A 17,263-nucleotide genomic window follows, 5' to 3' on the forward strand; every position below is an offset into this window, starting at 1 on the left:
TTTACACATCAGCAAAAAAGAAAGAAGTTAGGACACCCTCCCCCAATACCCAGTGTTTTCCTCTTGTGTTTTTATTTCACCCTGCAGCATCTCAATGAAATCACAATCTGTGCTTAGACTAGGCCCAGTACTTCCAATTTCTTAATTTGTTTACAGATTCTCTCACATTTTCCTCAAACATCCTCTGATATATGGTAGAGTTCATATTGGAGGTGAGGTGGCTGGCACTGTTTCCCTGCAGCAACAAAGACCCGGGTTCCTACCCAGCCTGGTGTCTTCCTCCATGCAGTCTATATGTTCTCCCCATGCATGTGTAGTTTCCTTCTGGGTACTCTGGTTTCCTTCCACTGTCCAAAAACATGCATGTTAGGTTAATTGCCCTAGAAGTGTGTCTGTCTGGTTGTCCATCCTGTGTCACTGCGTTGCTGTGTGATTGGAGGCCTCTCCACGGTGAACCATGCCTCTCTCTGTCTCTCTCAAAAACTATTGAAGATAGGCACTAAAATAAAATGAATCATAAAAAATGAACTGTGACTGGATCTGTCTTCACTGTCTGTTCTCAGGTTTGTGATGGGAATGTGTCTGTTCACGTCATCGAAGGCGACCATCGCAGTCTCCTGGAAGCAGCAGGAGTGGAGTCCATCAGCAGCATCATTCAGAACTCGGTGGCTGGGCCACGAGTCACCCCAAAAGAGGGCTAAAAACACCCTGTTCAACCACCAGTTCCACAACATTCCCCGAAGATCCCAACTCCATATTCTTACCCCTCATCTTGAGACAAAGCAGATCCCAAACTGAAGGTGTAGCAAATGATGAGTGGATAATAAATCAAGGAACAGTAATAATCTAACAGACTTCCCTACTTATATTTTATTGCTTTAAGTTTGTTCCGATACTTGTTGCTGTTCATCATTTTACTGTTACACATAAACAAGGTCAGGATCCATTTAATTCATGTTTGTTTCCACCTGAACCCCCCGAGATGGCCAAACACTGAGAAATTTATTTTGTGGGGGACAATTTTTGGACTAGGGACATTATCAGCAACACCCCCTCCCCCCACACGGCTTGTTTCCCTGCAGAGATATTTTTGTTCACTAGTTATTGTAATAAATATTTTTGGGTCATTATAACGTGGATATTGAGAAAGTCCCAAACTAATCTTGACAACCAGTGGATCAGCATTTATTTAGATGAGTATAACTGTACAAAACATGATGTGCATGAATTGCTTTCCTTTTTATTAATGTTACATTCATTGTAATGAAATAGAAAAAAATTCTTATTGCTTGTAGATTCACAGGCCTGCAGTGAATCCAACAAACCTGGATGAGCGCCTCTACTTTTAATCAAGCAGCTCTGTGGTTCTGCTCTATTGGTTTTACTTTGTTCAGGTGGAACTTTGTGAGTTAGCTTACATTGTTATGATCTCACCTGTTTACCAATGTAAAGCACTTAAAACCTCCTGCATTCTAGTGTCTCCTTTTCTATGCTGACATGAAGTTCAACTCAAGCAGTCTCTTTGATGCAACCAGTGACACTGTAACAAGCTAGTAATGAAATGCTGTGAATGATTAGATGGTGTTCTGTCTTAGGAAGTCCAGTTTAGTTTCCTGTCCTGAGATCTCAGTGGTCCATGAAGGGTCAGGAAATGCAGTAATGATGTTTTCTCCTAAATATATTTCCAATGTTTAAAAGAATAAATAAAAGCTTCTTAAAAAACAATTGATGTTTGTGCGGAAATCTTTACAGCAAATGAAAACTCCAAATATAAATAATATAGGACAGGGCTGCCTGGTTAGTGGCAAGTGCACTTATGAAGCCAGATCAGATTTAGACTGACGTTGAGTTTTGGTTTAGATCAGCTCTTTCTAGAACATTGTTGGTTCACCTCAGGTTTGCAGCTTGAATATTTTCATGGTTGATGGAAAACCTGCAGCCCATATTCAATTAACTTTGTAACTGATTTAAAAGGCTGCAAAGAAAATTAAGTCCAAACATTTTATAGTGTATTGGCATTAAATACTAGCTAATTTGTCTCATTTATTATTGGTGACAGTTTTTCCATTTCCTTAATAAGAACTACTTCTAAACTGTTCATAGCCTGAACTAGTTCTCATTCATTTATAAGTTATTTGAAATTAAAATTATGTGTGTGTCATGAGGTCATTCATAAATTAGCATATGGATTATTCTATTACCTGGCATCAGTTTTAGTTTCTCTTGTCTCTCAAACTATGTTAATAGTAGCAGAATGTCTCAAACAGCTTCTCTCCTTACATTTTAATGGTTTCATCCACCAAAAAGACAATTTTCACTGAATACCATCCATTCAGGCTGATCAGAATCTGGAAGATGCTGGACACCAAGGTCATAGTTCACAGTAAAGCCAGTTTAAAATCAATATGGACCTTCAAGACAGAAGCACTTGATTAAAAATTTAACACCTTCATAAACAGCTAAAATTCACAGCTAACCAAAAAAAATTAGAAAGTTTGAAGCTAAATGGCTGCGATAACACAAAGTATGTTTTTAAGCTAAGGATTTGGAACCACCTATAAAACACTGACGTGGGAGGACAGAGTGGAGAAACATCTAACCCTTTTGGCCAGAAGCTTGATGATGGTTGCAAAAGGTGTGTTGTTTGCCCAAATATTCATAAGGAGAAGGAATTATTTGAGACCATGTATAGTTTTGACCTGCACAGGGCCAAAACTATACATACATGCAAGTAATATGACCTTCATCCTCAGGATGGGCATACAGATCCTGTGATTACAGAGAAAAATTGTTTTTGCTATAAGGGAACATTTTGAAGCTAATAAAAATCTGAATAAAAGATTAAAAAAGCAGTTGATCACTCTGCACAATCATCTGAAAATCAATATGAAGAGCTGAAGAGCAAGATTAGTACCTAAACTTTTTGGAATGACTGATCAGATTGTGTTAGTGAACATGAATGTTGCTGCACCATGAATCAAAATAATAATTACTTTTTATTTCACTTTTACAAATGTATAGCAAGAAAGGTAAAATATGACATATGTTGAAATGGTACAGATCATTACTAATGTTTCTATGGAATAAAGAACCGTTTACTCCCGGGTGATTCTCCAGGTTTGCTCATTCTCTAAATTTTATTGTGGTTTTGTTCTGTGGAGAAACAGAAAACCAACCAGACAAAAAAAAAGCCAGACATAAAGGTTAGAATGTGGATTGCATTGGATCAGGTACTCTTCTTTTCACGGTGTATCACTGTAATGTTTTGGCAAAGCAGAAATATATCTGAAAATTTAATGAGCACACAATGTGCAATAATATCAGGATATGATTATGTTAAACTAACCCAGAGAAGGTCCACAATGAAGTGTGAGCAAACGCTAGAAGCTAAATCCTTTACCAATTAATAATTTTAACTGCATTTTCCTTTGTTTTAGGTTTTAGAAAATGTCTTTACCAGAAGCTTCTCCTTCCTTATCAACATCTCAGTGGGGGACGATTACCCAGAAAGCCAATCTCCAACCCTGACCTTTGAGGATCAGTTGAAGCAGCAGAAAACAGCAACAAATGATGCTTCTGTAAAGACCATTCAGCCAAACAAGTGTTAAAAGAATGACGTGTCTGAAGAAAAGGCCCCTGCCAGTCTAAACTCATCCTTCATCAGCACGCAGAAGAGGCGCTGTGGCAAAACCTTGGAATATGGTGCTGGTCGAGGAACACATGTCCGCAGCAGGATCTCCCGGCCCGCAGGAGGAGGGAAGTCAGGGATTTTCCTGCTCTCAGCAGCTGGTTCCAAATCTTCATCCACTGGTGATAAAAGAGCAGCCTGGAGGAACATAGCGGGTAAAATGTCTCAAACTGGGAATTAAGGGAAGATCTAGGTGGTAGTGGTACAACCCTGTTAGTAGAAAACAAGTCACTGGTAAAACAGTTCTTATTTATAATTTAGTTTGTTTTTAACCAAGGAATCCCGGAGTATCACCAAGAACTGGGTTTACATGCAGGGTTTGCAGATTATTTACTAATTCTTCAGTTGAGTTTCAGTAAATGCATGTTTGATTCAGCTAAAACTGGCGATCTCCTTAACAATCTGGAAAAACCTTCCTGTTGAAATCATAACTGCCTGGTGAAACAGCCAACTCCACAGTAGGATGGATGCCAGAGCTTCGTGGACTGGGTTTCCATTGCTGAGCACCTGCATTCAAACCTTACGCCACCAAGTGCAATGCCAGAAGAGCTGAGGCTGTTCGAGATGCACACAGTAGGCCCACATAATATTAAACCCTACGGATTCAGAATGTGATGTTGCTTTAGTTCATGTATGAATGAAGGCAGATGAGCAAATATTTTTGTCACTATATTATAGATGGCCAGGATGTGTCGGGCTCGCTGGGGGCCACAGGGACTAAGCCGGGCTCTGGTGGGCATCCCCTCCCCTTGACCTCCCTGGGCCAGCTCACCAGGTGGGATGTTAACATGCCTTTCTTCCCTTGGTTCTTCCGACTAACTCCGGCTACTGTGGCGGGCTGGTTCCTGCCCTTCATGTTGGGACCCTGGAGGGGTCTCTCCTGCTTGGCAGTGTTGCTGCTGGGGTTTTTTGGGGGTACTGGGCCACTAAGGGGACCGGGCCCCAGGCTTGGCCTGCAAGGTGGGAGATGGCAGCTGGGTTGTGGGGGCTCGGTGCCCTATGTCTCTTTGGCCTGGGGGCTGCTTCCCCTGTACATAATTTTTTTAGATAGATATTTTTTCAGCATTAGTGGCCTTTATTTTTGACAGTAGGCAGACAGGAAAGAGGGGTACAGAGAGTTGTAGACATTCGGCAAATGTTGCTGGGTCCGGGACTAAAACCTGGGACGGCCGCCTCGAGGACTGTAGTCTCCGTATATGGTCGTGTGCTTAACCCCTACACCATCAGCGCTGCGCCCTCCCCTGTACATCATTGACAACCAGCCTCTGTGTGGAGGCTGCTCAGGGGCGTTGTGTCTGCCAAGCTGCCTGCCTGGGGCTGGAGCTTTCTGGAGTCATGTTCACCTGGTCCACCTGGGTGTTGAGTGTTGGAGGCCTTCTACTGTTCTCATCACTAACAGCTGTGTACCTCCAGGTGACAAACTCACTTACATACACACATTCAAAACACACACAAACACCCGCGCACTAAATAACCCAAAAGTTAATCATACAATTAGGATTCCATCTGCAGAAATATTTTTTGTAGAGGCAATCTGCCTTGGCACATGTAGGCAACTAGCTGCCCTATGTGGAATGCCTGAAATACCGAGACAGGACACGAGAGGAAAAAAAGGAACACATTGGTAATGTTTATGTATACAAGTAGAGTTTCTACAATGGATGGAAGTCCCAACATGGTTGAAAGTAGAAACTTGTGTGTTTACCCGCTGAGCATTAATAAACAGCCTGTGGATGATTCTGCCGATGCGAGCCTGTCCAGCTCCAATCACCACCACCTCAGGTTCTTCCAGCAGAGACGTAACAACCCTTCAATTAAAAAGAAGACATTAAATGCTGTTCTTCAAATCAAACTCCTCACACAGCTAAGTGTCAATTTTGGACCTGCAGAAGCTCCTTTTCAGATGCATGTTGAGATAATTGATGAGGAAGGAAGAGACCACTTCATACATTTTGGCTGAAGTAACATTGCTCAGCTTACTTCTGTAGTTCAAGTGCAGCTTCGCCATTATTCTCTTCCTCATCAACAGCAAACTTGGCTTTGAGTGATCGAGCTTCGGTGATGACCCTCTCCATAGTGACCAACTGGTTAATAAAGTCCTGCATAGAGAAATGTCCGACATGCATGCCGTCATAAGAGAAGCATGAAGAAGTCAAGAGGGCGCACATTATTCTATTATTATTTATTAACCAGGACAGTATAGCCTTTGCAAATTAGTCCAGTTATGAGGTTTTCTGGTGTGCGGAGGAGCTTATGTTTAGGCAGGGATGCTGCAGTTAGACTTTCTGCAGTTCCTCTAGGTGCAATCAGGACGTTCTTGATGGATTATGGGCATTCACTCTTGGGAAAGAGTTGTCTGGCCCTTCTTAGATTGATTGATAGCAAAAACTGTTATGTTATTTATTTATTCAGACCATCAGACCCACCCCAAAACAAAACTGTTTCATTACACAGAGTGAAATATTTCAAGCCTTTATTTCTTGTAATTTTGATGATTATAGATAATTAAAGACAATTCAGTGTCTGAAAAAATAGAATACTGTGAAAAAGTTAAATATTTGAAACTGTGTGTCAAACCCTAATTAGTTAATGAAGTCAAATCCCCTGCAAAACGTTTCCTGAGCCTCTAGATGGTCTCAGTCTGGGTCAGTAGGAGACACAGACATGGAGAAGACTACTGACTGGACAGATGTCCAGAGGACAGTCATGGACACCCTCCACAAGTAGGGGAAGCCACAAAAGGTCATTGCTAAAGAAGCTGGTTGTTCACAGAGCGCTGTATCCAAGCATATTCATAGAAAGTTAAGTGGAAGGAAAAACTGTGGGAGGAAAAGATGCACCAGCAACAGGGATAGTCACTTCACAAGGAGTGGACCGAGGCTGGAGTCAGCACATCCAAGAACCGCTATGCTCAGACATGGGCTACACATGGGCTATAAATATTGCATTCCTCTTTTCAAGCCACCCCTGATGTAATATGTTGGGTTTTTTATTCTCTGGAAGCCAAAATCACAAGAAATAAAGGCTTGAAATATTTGACTTTTTCTGTGATGAATCTATATAATATATGAGTTTTACTTTCTGACATGAGGGACTCAAAACATTGAACTTTTTCGCAACATTGTAATTCTTTAGAGGTACCTATAACAACATATATGAACAAAACTCTTTATTTATTTATTTATGTATGTCTATTTTTCCTTTTAAATGATGTTCTAGCAAGTCCAGGATACAAAGCACTGACCTCTAACCTCTTGTAGTCATAGTTAACAGAGTGCAGCAGTTTGTTGGCTTGACTTGTAGCTTGTTGAATGTTCTTTCCAACTGATGGGATGTTTTCTGTTGACTCTGTTAGAGAAACAAAGGAAACAAAGTTAGCCGAGATGTGAGTCCAACTGTAGAGCAGCTGTAAAAATATAAAGCTTTAGGAATTAAATCTAAATGCATCACTTCCTCGCATTTACGTGTTTAATAATAAGATACTCTGCGCTTTTGTTCAGAGAGGTTTTCCATCCCTTTATTTGATTTTTGTTTTGCTTCTGCTGCTGTTATATACTATGTGAAAGCTCTGTTAGAAAGTTGACAACAACTAGCATCTCTAAGGAGACAGAACCTGGTTAAAAACTCTGCAACAAACAGCAACAAGAACCAGTCAAAGATGGCAAAAAAAATGCAGCTAATTTTAGCCTATTTTACCAAACACTTCAAGGTTGGAATAAGGCGTTCTGTGAAAGGACTGACGCAGTCAAGGAGGTAGAGATCAGAGTGCCTCTGTTACACCCCTGACTCACCAAGAGAAGTAGTCACAGCCCTCCATCAGCTGATTTGTATAGAGGCCAGCGAGAGATACAGTGATGATGTATGGTTTGTAGAAGCAGTCGGCAGCAGGATAGAAAAGCAGAATGGGCTGCACCTCACCTCCTGTTGCTTGATTTCTATAAACTCACAGCTGTGCAGGATATTACCATCTCTACTTAAGATTTAGGAATGACCAGAGGGAGCTCAGAAGCCTTGCAGGTTTATGAGGAAAACGTTTTGTGAATGAGGCTAATAAATTAGCACAACTAACCTTATTACAATGATTTAAGGCAGCAAGACACTGTAAATGCGGAGATCTGGCTGTCACCCAGCTTTGCCTCAGGTTCAGACTGAGGTGAGGAGTTCCAAAAGTATTCCAGCTGCTTTTGTATCTTATTATACAAAAAATGAATTTTGCTGCTGAGTTACTGACTCCAGGTCAGCACATCTGCAGCCTGACTTGTTTTAGAGAAGTAAACAAGAGTGTTTTAAGTTAGGTTCACTTAACTCCATGTATCCTTTCTTTGTCCTGTTGACTCACTATGTGTCCAATAAAAATCACTGAACTGAAGTGCATTGTGACAGAAAGATAAACATATTATCTTTCGAACTCTGTATCTAAAATGATTCGGATGGTTGAGCGTGTACCTAGATACATTTGGTTCTACTGGCCACAGAACAGACAGGAACAACTCTTGTATTTACTGCTAGATGCTGGAAAACAGTCATGAAACAAATAAGCAGGACTCACCTTCATGCTTCAGCTTCACAATAGCAGCATGTAGTAGACAGGGCAGCAGGTGACAAGCCAGGTCTCCGGGTTTCAACATTACCAAATAATGTAACACCTAAAACAAAAAAAAGACATTCTTTAATGTGCTTATTTTTTTTTACATCTGATAATGAAATTTTCCTTTTTGTGGTCTTTTCAAACCACTTTAGCCTTTGTTCAATCTGAAAATGTTTGAACAAAGGTGGTTTTACTAGACTGAAGGAGCTGGATTTGATGATAAAACTAAATGATACAAAAACAAAAGTGATTTTTATTTATCCTTAACCAACTAAAAGAGATTCACTCAGCTTTACTTTTAGTGCTGAGGCCAAACTAACCAAGAGTTATTGTCTTCTTTTAACTTGCTAGGCCAGTAATTCCATCAGCTTCTGCTTAAATCAGATTATTTCCAACATTTTTTAGTTTTTTTGCTCAGTTTTGATGGAAAAATACGAGAATTTCCCCGACTCAGTTTCCAAGACTTCTCCGTCTTTCACAATCACTTCAAAAACATTAAATAATTAAGGTCACTTTGAATTTGCAGCAGATATCTGTACGGCGGACAGGCTTTAAAAACAGAATCTGGAAAAACCTGGAACCAAAGAGGAAGGACACAAAAAATGGACGGATGGACAGAAGAGAAGGAAAAGACCACCAACAAAGAAAATCATCATTAATAGCATCATATTATTTTCAGGAATTAAACATGTTCCTGATGTGGAATCCAAATGTATTTCATCAGTTAAAAAGCTCCTTTGAACTGACGTCAGTCACTAATGTCCTGGAGAGACGTTACCTTTTCTGCCTCCTTGGTGTCATCAAAGAGTCTCTTCTGGCGCCGTGCAGGAGTAACCCTGGCTGTTTCCCAGGTCTCCACCCATGTGTTGCCAGGGATTTTCATTCTTGCACTAAGTTCTCCTTTCAGGACAGTACGCCCTTTCTCATTGAATACCTCTTCTTCTACATAATCCCTCGGTGAGTACCAGCGAACAAAGTCCTCCAGAACACAGCCAGGGTTGGCTGCCTGTGAAAAAAGGAGAAAGAGATTAATTTTACCTAATGTCAAGCTGTGTTACAGTCTCATCACTGATACATCTGTGTTTCTCCTCAGATACAATCTCTTCAGGTTCTAGATTAGACCGTTCTACATCATCATGTTTTCTAGTCTAACATCTTGTTGCTACAGTACTTTTAACTGTCATTAGTTTATTCTTCTGGTAAATGTGACCAGTTCTTGTCTAACTTCAGCTTAGTACTGCCATTACTGAGCTCATAAACACCATCTGATACCTGAAATGTTGCTGCCTGGATATTAGTGTAACTGGAAATGTTTGCAGAGGACTCATCAGGTTAGTCTTTCTTCTCCCTGATGTCATCAGACCCCAGGAGATGGGTATCTGGATAGTGTGAGGGCCTGCAGAAACCCAGAGACCCTGAGTTCTTGGAGAACATGATGTTGATCACATTAAAATGAAGCCATAAACCTAACTCTTCCAGAGGTATGAATAATTCTGGGGCTACCTGTACCTGCCAGCAATTGGCTCAGAGAGCAGATGAGACAGGGAGGAACTGGAGGTTTTCAGAGCCTAATTCAACAAATAATGGCTTATTTTGTCTTCCAAAGTTATGTAGCATTTCTGACATTGAATAGGAATTTCATGCAATCAAATCCTACAGTCTGTATGTAGTGTACACTCTTACAATTAAGTACCACTTCCATTCGTTAATGAGATAAGAAAATGGCAGGAAGAACCTGCAGCATGTGTTGAGGTTGGCTGTGAGGCTGAATTACAGCTATCGAGGAGGAAGATGAAGTCCAGAGGTGACGGAAAGCACCCCTACAACACAAAAATTAGCATTCCTAATGTTCTGTTAGAGTCAGAGTAGAGGACGATACTTCATATGTATGACTGCCTAAAGTATCAAATCTTCTTCTGACATAAATATGTGTAACTTCTTACTAAAACTGCAGGTTTGCTCGCAGTCATACAAAAAAGGACATGCTATGAGAACTTTAGGTTAAGGATTTAACCCCGGTTCTCTGAAACATGAGTGAGGTATCTCACTATGGGACACGCCTCCAGCGCCTGTCCCCCAGAAGCTCTATTACATTACGCCAGTCTTGACTGGCAGGCGGAAGTGACGTCCGCTCCCATGGGAGGACTTCCTCCCAGTATAAAAGTCGACGTCACGTAGGTGATCTTCAGTTTAATAAGCACACCTCTTCCTCGCTCCCTGCAAGGAGGGTGATCTGGTGAGATACCTCACTCGTGTTTCAGAGAACCGGGGTTAAATCCTTAACCTAAAGTTCTCTTTCAACATTCGTTTCGGTATCTCACTACAGGATATTTCTGCTCCCGTATTGCCAGATAAGCTCACTCGAAGACCAACAGATTGCATCTTGCATTCATGGCAATGTGGAACCCACACCCAGAACCGTGTGAGCCAGTGTGGGCCTGGTGACATCCAGTTTATAGAACCTAGTGAAGGTGTGAGGGGTCGCCCAGTTGGCAGCCTCACATATTTCCTCCACAGGTATACCCTGGAACAGTGCCCAGGATGATGCCACACCACGAGTGGAATGAGCCCGCAGACCTGCAGGGGGTGCAAGGCCTCTGCTCTCATAAGCCATAATAATAGCCCCCACTACCCAATGCGAAAGACGTTGCTTTGTGAGAGGCTTTCCTTTATGTGGTGAAGCCCATGACACAAACAGCTGCTCTGATTTACGAAAATCTGCTGTGTTTTCCACATATAACCGCAGAGCTCGTACTGGGCAGAGCGTATGCAGTCGTTCATGCTCCTGAGAGGAGAATGGTGGTGGGTAGAAAGCCATTAATTCAAGGGCACGGCATGGCAGAGCCGTAGCAACCTTAGGTATAAAGGCAGGATTAGGTTTCAGTAAAACCCTTGACTCACCCAGAAACTGCATGCAGGATGGGTTAACTGAGAGCGCTTGAATGTCACTCACATGCTTAGCAGAAACCAGAGCAATCAATAAGGCCGTTTTAAAGGAAAGCACTTTGAGCTCAAACTGCTGCAACGGTTCGAATGGTGCACGTGACAACGCATCGAGTACCATAGGTAAATCCCATGAAGGAGTGAGGCTCCTCAACACTGGACGGAGCCGTCGTGCACCTTTCATGAATTGACACACCAGGGGGTGCTGCCCCACTGTTTTGTCACCAAAGCCAACGTGACAGGCTGAAATAGCAGCCAGGTACACCTTCACAGTGGAAAAAGCCAAGCCTTTATCCAACAGTGCCTGCAGAAAAGTTAAAACGTCCGACACAGGGCTTTGCATTACGCTCACCATAGGTTTTGCGCACCAACCCACGAATGCCTGCCATTTACCCTCATACACGTTACGCGTGGAAACGGCCCTTGCATTTTGAATTGTGTCAATAACGCTCTGGGGAAGCCCACTGGCAGCCAGATTTAACCCCTCACAGGCCAGGCCCATAGGGCCATGCGCTCTGGATGCGGATGAAATATTTCTCCGCGTGCCTGCGTCAGGAGATCTCTGCGGAGGGGAAGCCGCCATGGCTCGCCGTGTAGCATCTGAAAAATCTCCGCTAGCCAATGTTTCCCTGGCCAGCGGGGAGCTATCAGAATAAGTGAGTGTTTTCCCTCTCGCACCCTGGCGAGAGTAGGAATGATCAGTTCCAGCGGGGGAAAGGCGTACAGTAGGGCCGGCGGCCATTTGTGCGCTAGAGCATCCAGCCCAAGCGGAGCTTGTTGCTCTGTCAGTGAGAAAAACATCGGACACTGAGCATTTTCCCCTGATGCGAAGAGGTCGACCTCCGCTCGGCCGTACCTCTTCCATATCTGGGTCATCACCTCGCTGTGGAGTTTCCACTCTTTGTAGCGGGGATTGCCCCTTGACAGCAGATCCGCGCCTCTGTTCATTACCCCTGGCACGTGAGTCGCTCTTAGCGACAGCAAGTGTGAGCTGGTCCAGATTATCAGTCTGTATGCCAGCTCGTGTAAATGACGTGAGCGCAGACCCCCCTGTCTGTTGATGTAAGCAACCACTGTTGTGTTGTCCGTTCTGACCAAAACATGGTGCCCTTTGATAAAAGGCAGACAGTGTCTCAGTGCCAGCATCACGGCCAGGAGTTCCAGACAATTTATGTGAGCTGTCTGTGTTTGTGGACTCCAAACGCCGTTTACCATCATCCCCTCGTGAGTGGCTCCCCAGCCTGTCAGCGAGGCATCTGTGGTAATTACCTTCCTCGTCAGGATGGTTCCCATGGTAACGCCGGTGTTGAGAAAACCGGGACGCTTCCACGGGCTCAGCGCGCGTGCACATATGAGAGAAACCAGGACGCTGCGGTGAGCATGGCGTGTGGGGCTCAAGCTGAGTGACGCCACCCACCTTTGAAACGGGCGCATGTGTAGACGGCCGAGTGTGATGACCGCCAGCGCAGACGCCATCAGACCGAGCAGTCTGAGGCATAACCTGAATTTCACCTGTGTGCCTCTGCGAAAGAGTGCCAGACAAGCCTGAAAGGCTTTTACTCGTTCCGCTGAGAGGCGCGCTCTGAACTCGACTGAATTCAGGGACAGGCCAATGAAGGTGATTGTTTGTACTGGGGTTAAAATGCTCTTTTCCCAGTTTATTGTGAATCCCAGGGCTGTCAGATGTAAAGTAAGCATCTCGGCATGCGTCCTGAGCTCCTCTAAAGATTGAGCTGCAATCAGCCAATCGTCTATATATGTCGCCAGACGCATCCCCCTTTCCCTCAGAGGCGCGATGGCTGCCTCGGTGCATTTCACGAATACACGTGGGCTCAGTGAGAGGCCAAAAGGAAGTACCAGGTACTCGTATAGCTCTCCCTGAAACGCAAATCTGAGGTATTTTCTGTGAGGGGGGTATATAGGGATATGGAAATATGCGTCTTTCAAGTCTGTGGAGACAAACCAGTCTCCTTGACGCGCAAACTTTATCAGAGCTGCGTGTGTTAGCATCCTGAACGAATACCGTCTCAGATATGTGTTCAGAGCCCGCAGATCCAATATCGGTCGCAGACCCCCGCCCCTTTTCGGCACGAGAAAGTATCTGGAGTAAAACCCGCCTCTGCTTTGCTCCTGCGGTACCAGCCGGACAGCTCTTTTGTGCTGCAGGGAAATTATTTCCTCTTGCAGGATGCGAGCTGACTCTCCCCGGGCGTATGACTGTACTATGCCCTTGAAACGGGGTGGGGCTGTCACAAATTGGAGCCTGTATCCCCTGGATACAGTCTTTATCACCCAATCTGACGCTCCACACGCTCACCACAGCTGAGTGTTGTTTGCCAGTGGACCTAAAGGTGCTTCCGTGTAAACACTGCGCAACACTGGCTGAGGGATCTGCTGTTTCGCTACAACTGCCAGCTGCGCTCGTCCCAGGTCTGCTTCTTCCACAGAAAAAACAGCCTGCTGTGTTAGAGGTAGGGTGAGAGCTCCCCCTTGAGGCCTCATGTGCAGCTGTGGCAAAGGTGGAGCGGGAGCTCCAGCCTGTCGCTGTGCCAAAGCTGGAGCGAGAGCTCCCCCTCGTGGCCTCATGTGCAGCCGCACGGCCATGTCCTGTCCTTGTGTTATTTTTAACATATTTTTTATGTTTTTTTGTTGTGGCTGCGCCCTCGGCTCCAGGCCTGGATGCGTGCCAGAAAACAACTTTATTGAACATGTTGTGAAGGGGGAAGGTCGTGTTTTTAGACACTGGCATGTGTTTGTGCACTGGTGTGTGCTTTCTGGCCACAGCTGCGGCTCCACTGAGCTCTCGGTGGCTTTGATCCTCCTCCGCTTCGATTGGCTCTGAACGATGAGCTCCAACGTCGGCTCTGCAGGCCGTTTGAGTTGCCTTGAACGTGGCGTTCTGAACTCGAACTGGGACAGGACGTGTCCTGGTAGGGGGGGTGCAGGTGTCTGGCAGATCCTGCTCTCCCACCCCGAAGACGGCTCCCTAGGTAGCGCGCCTCTTTTTCTTTGCGCTCACAGTAGCGGAAGGGGTCGCTCGGTTCCCCGGCGTTGTCGGGGGAGCGAATGGCTTCCTTCCCCAAGCACCTTTGAGCTCGGTTTGTTTCCCACGGTCCGCTGACTGCGGCTGGCGTTTGGGGATGCGGTAGGCCGGTCGAGCCGCCGCTTGAGCGAACGGCACACGGGGTGCTGGAGGGGGAGGAGGCTGCGCTTTCCTGGGCAGACACAGCTTTAGCGCTTCACCTTCCCTCTTCTTTTCCGCACAGCGTTTTTGCATGGCTGCCACAGTGGGTCCAAATAAGCTCTTCGGGTCCACGGGGGTGTCGAGGAGCTGGTTCTTTTCCCTCTGAGACAGGCTAGAGAGGTTCAGCCATCTAGCTCTCTCCTGAGTGACCATCAGGGCCATGGCTCTCCCGGATGCTTGGACAGCACTTCTGTGGAGACGCAGGCATAGGTCTGTCACCACGCACAACTCGTCCCACAAATCGGCCATCGGTGTGCCAGTCATCTGCTCCTGTAATTCCGCTTGGTAAGCGAGGAGAAGAGACGAAGCGTTTAAGGCTTTAACAGATGCAGCCACCGCCTTGTAGCTTTTCTCATTCAGAGTGGACTGAAAAGAGTCAGCTTTGAAGGGAAGGGTGGGTCCTGCCGCTGTCATGGCTAACTTCTGCGATGGGTGCAGGTGAGATGCCAGCAGAGGTTCTACGGGAGGCAGATGTGAAAAACCGCCGGCCTCCATGCCCGTCCAGTCCAGCGCCGACCCTCCCAGGGCGGGGTTCTTGGCGGTGAGAGGATTGCTCCAAGACCGGGTCGCTTCCTCGAGGCACTCGGGAAAGACCGGCAACAGCTGTCTGCCGGAGGATTTGGCTCTCGGAAGCCGCTTCCCCTCATATCGAGATGTGGTAGTTTCGGTGAGGGTTTCTGGCCACTCGATGCCCAGCTTCTTTGCTGCCCTTCTGCAGACATCATGCAGGTCCGTTGCCGTCGGGTTTGGGGAACCGCAGCGGCTGGTGTCATCCGTCACCGAGGGCTTTGCAACCGACTGGATGGCATAAGGCCCGCAGTCCAGCTCGTCGTCGTCAGACCCGAGACTGATGGACTCCATTTCAGATTCAGACTCGGCATTAGTAAGAGTACTGAAACCTGGAAGTGCGGCCTCGTCTTCCTCTGGGTCAGTCAGTGGCGCGACAGCGTCGAGCTGATCATCCCAACTGGCTCCAGCCAAAGTGGGCTCTCTCTCATCAGTACTAGGAAGCTCCGGTGGCGGGGGATTGGCTACTCCCATCATAGGATCAACCTCCGACAGGCTAGCTTGGCGTGCTAGCCTGCACCGACGAGACTTAAGGGAGAGCCGTGCACAGTGCTCGCAGCTCGCCGGTGACGCCAACGCGTCCTGGGCATGTTGCAGCCCCAGACACGAAGCGCAGACAGAGTGGGTATCTGCCCCAGCTATGAGATTGCCACATGTGCAGGTTCTAGATGGTGGCTTGACTCTGTTCATGGTGAGAACGAGTGTAAGTTACACAACTTCGTAAGCTCCGTTAAGGTTGCAGCTAGTTTGATGACCAGTTGCAGCGCTGCTGTTTGGCGACAGACCAGCGTTGAAAGGGACTCAGAACAGTCGGGCACAGTTATTGAGAAGCGCTCGGCGACCGAGTTGTTAGCTCACTCTGTGAACAGTTAAGCTAGCTCAAGTTACTGTAATGACCGTCTGAGAGGTGCTTCTGGGAGCGAGAAGAGGTGTTAGACTGAAGATCACCTACGTGACGTCGACTTTTATACTGGGAGGAAGTCCTCCCATGGGAGCGGACGTCACTTCCGCCTGCCAGTCAAGACTGGCGTAATGTAATAGAGCTTCTGGGGGACAGGCGCTGGAGGCGTGTCCCATAGTGAGATACCGAAACGAATGTTGAAAGAGAACCTGTGTGTTTCTCTAATGTATTTGGACATGTGGACAGCAGAAATTCAAGACATATAAACAAACTGTAAAACAGACATGTTTTAACGTTTTGTAAAATGTAATAAAAAATGTGTTTTCTGGTGTGGAATAAATAAGGACACCCCCACATTTTATCTCACTAAACTGGCTCAAATCCAACATCATATAAGGTGCACATGATGAGAACATTAGGGTTCCTCGCCAGCGTAACGGGCTGCTACACTGAAAATTGTCGCCGCTATGCTGAAATTAGGCCGCTACGCTCATCTTTCAAAGACCTCCCTCTCCGAGTGGTTTTTATGTCTGCTGTAGCGCATGCACAGAGTCTGTTCCTGCTTCCTTTCACCCTTTGCGACCAGTAACAGTAAAGCTTTCTAAAATCATGTCAGCTTCAAAGGGTGGATGTAAACGGCATCATTTCATAATAATAATAATACATTTTATTTATAGCCACCATTCTAGGCACTCAAGGTCACCTTACATAACACAGACACAATTTAAATAAATATTAAAATAAGTACAAAATGGGGTTGAATAAAACAGTGAAAAATTACAATCACCAATGCATAAGCTAATTTAAACAGATACGTTTTGAGTATAGATTTGAAGTGTGGCAATGAGTGTGTGTTGCAGAGATCAGGTGGAAGTGAGTTCCAGAGCTGGGGAGCAGACCGGCTGAATGCTCTGCTCCCCATAGTAACAAGACGGGCGGGTGGAACAGTGAGATGGATCGAGGAGGAGGATCTGGGGGTACGGACAGGTACAATAATGTGAAGAAGGTTTGAAAGATATAAAGGAGCGAGGTTGTGAATAGCTTTAAAGGTAAGAAGGATTATTTTATAGTTGATACGATATGAAATAGGAGGCCAATGAAGCTGTTGTAGAACTGGTGTGATGTGATGGATTGAAGGAGTCTGTGTACTGATACCAGCTGCTGAGTCTTGAACCAATTGTAGTTTATGACGGGTTTTCTGTGGTAGACCAAAAAAAAAGAGAATTGCAATAATCTAAACGAGAGGTGACCAGACTGTGAACCAAGACAGCGGTGGAATGAGGAGTGAGAAAAGGACGGAGACGCTGAATATTATAAAGATGGAAGTAGGCT

At 45.3% G+C, this 17,263-nt stretch overlaps 2 protein-coding genes across 2 annotated transcripts in view; one reads left to right on the forward strand and one right to left on the reverse strand.

Moving 5' to 3' along the window:
- Positions 1-1,725, forward strand: part of fasn (fatty acid synthase) — a 53,321-nt gene extending 51,596 nt beyond the window's left edge. Inside the window, exon 42 of the mRNA XM_047376962.1 lies at positions 564-1,725. Within this exon, the coding sequence (XP_047232918.1) occupies positions 564-701 (138 nt within the window). The 3' untranslated portion in view covers positions 702-1,725. The remainder of the gene's footprint in view (positions 1-563) is intronic.
- A 1,252-nt stretch (positions 1,726-2,977) lies between these two features.
- Positions 2,978-17,263, reverse strand: part of rab3gap1 (RAB3 GTPase activating protein subunit 1) — an 80,074-nt gene continuing 65,788 nt past the window's right edge. Inside the window, exons 19-24 of the mRNA XM_047376963.1 lie at positions 9,055-9,282; positions 8,238-8,334; positions 6,933-7,036; positions 5,669-5,787; positions 5,394-5,496; positions 2,978-3,826 (exon numbers count right to left, since the gene is read on the reverse strand). Of these exons, the coding sequence (XP_047232919.1) occupies positions 3,605-3,826; positions 5,394-5,496; positions 5,669-5,787; positions 6,933-7,036; positions 8,238-8,334; positions 9,055-9,282 (873 nt within the window). The 3' untranslated portion in view covers positions 2,978-3,604. The remainder of the gene's footprint in view (positions 3,827-5,393; positions 5,497-5,668; positions 5,788-6,932; positions 7,037-8,237; positions 8,335-9,054; positions 9,283-17,263) is intronic.

Source organism: Girardinichthys multiradiatus, chromosome 10, assembly GCF_021462225.1.
Source record: "Girardinichthys multiradiatus isolate DD_20200921_A chromosome 10, DD_fGirMul_XY1, whole genome shotgun sequence".
In the NCBI taxonomy this organism is placed as follows: domain Eukaryota; kingdom Metazoa; phylum Chordata; class Actinopteri; order Cyprinodontiformes; family Goodeidae; genus Girardinichthys; species Girardinichthys multiradiatus.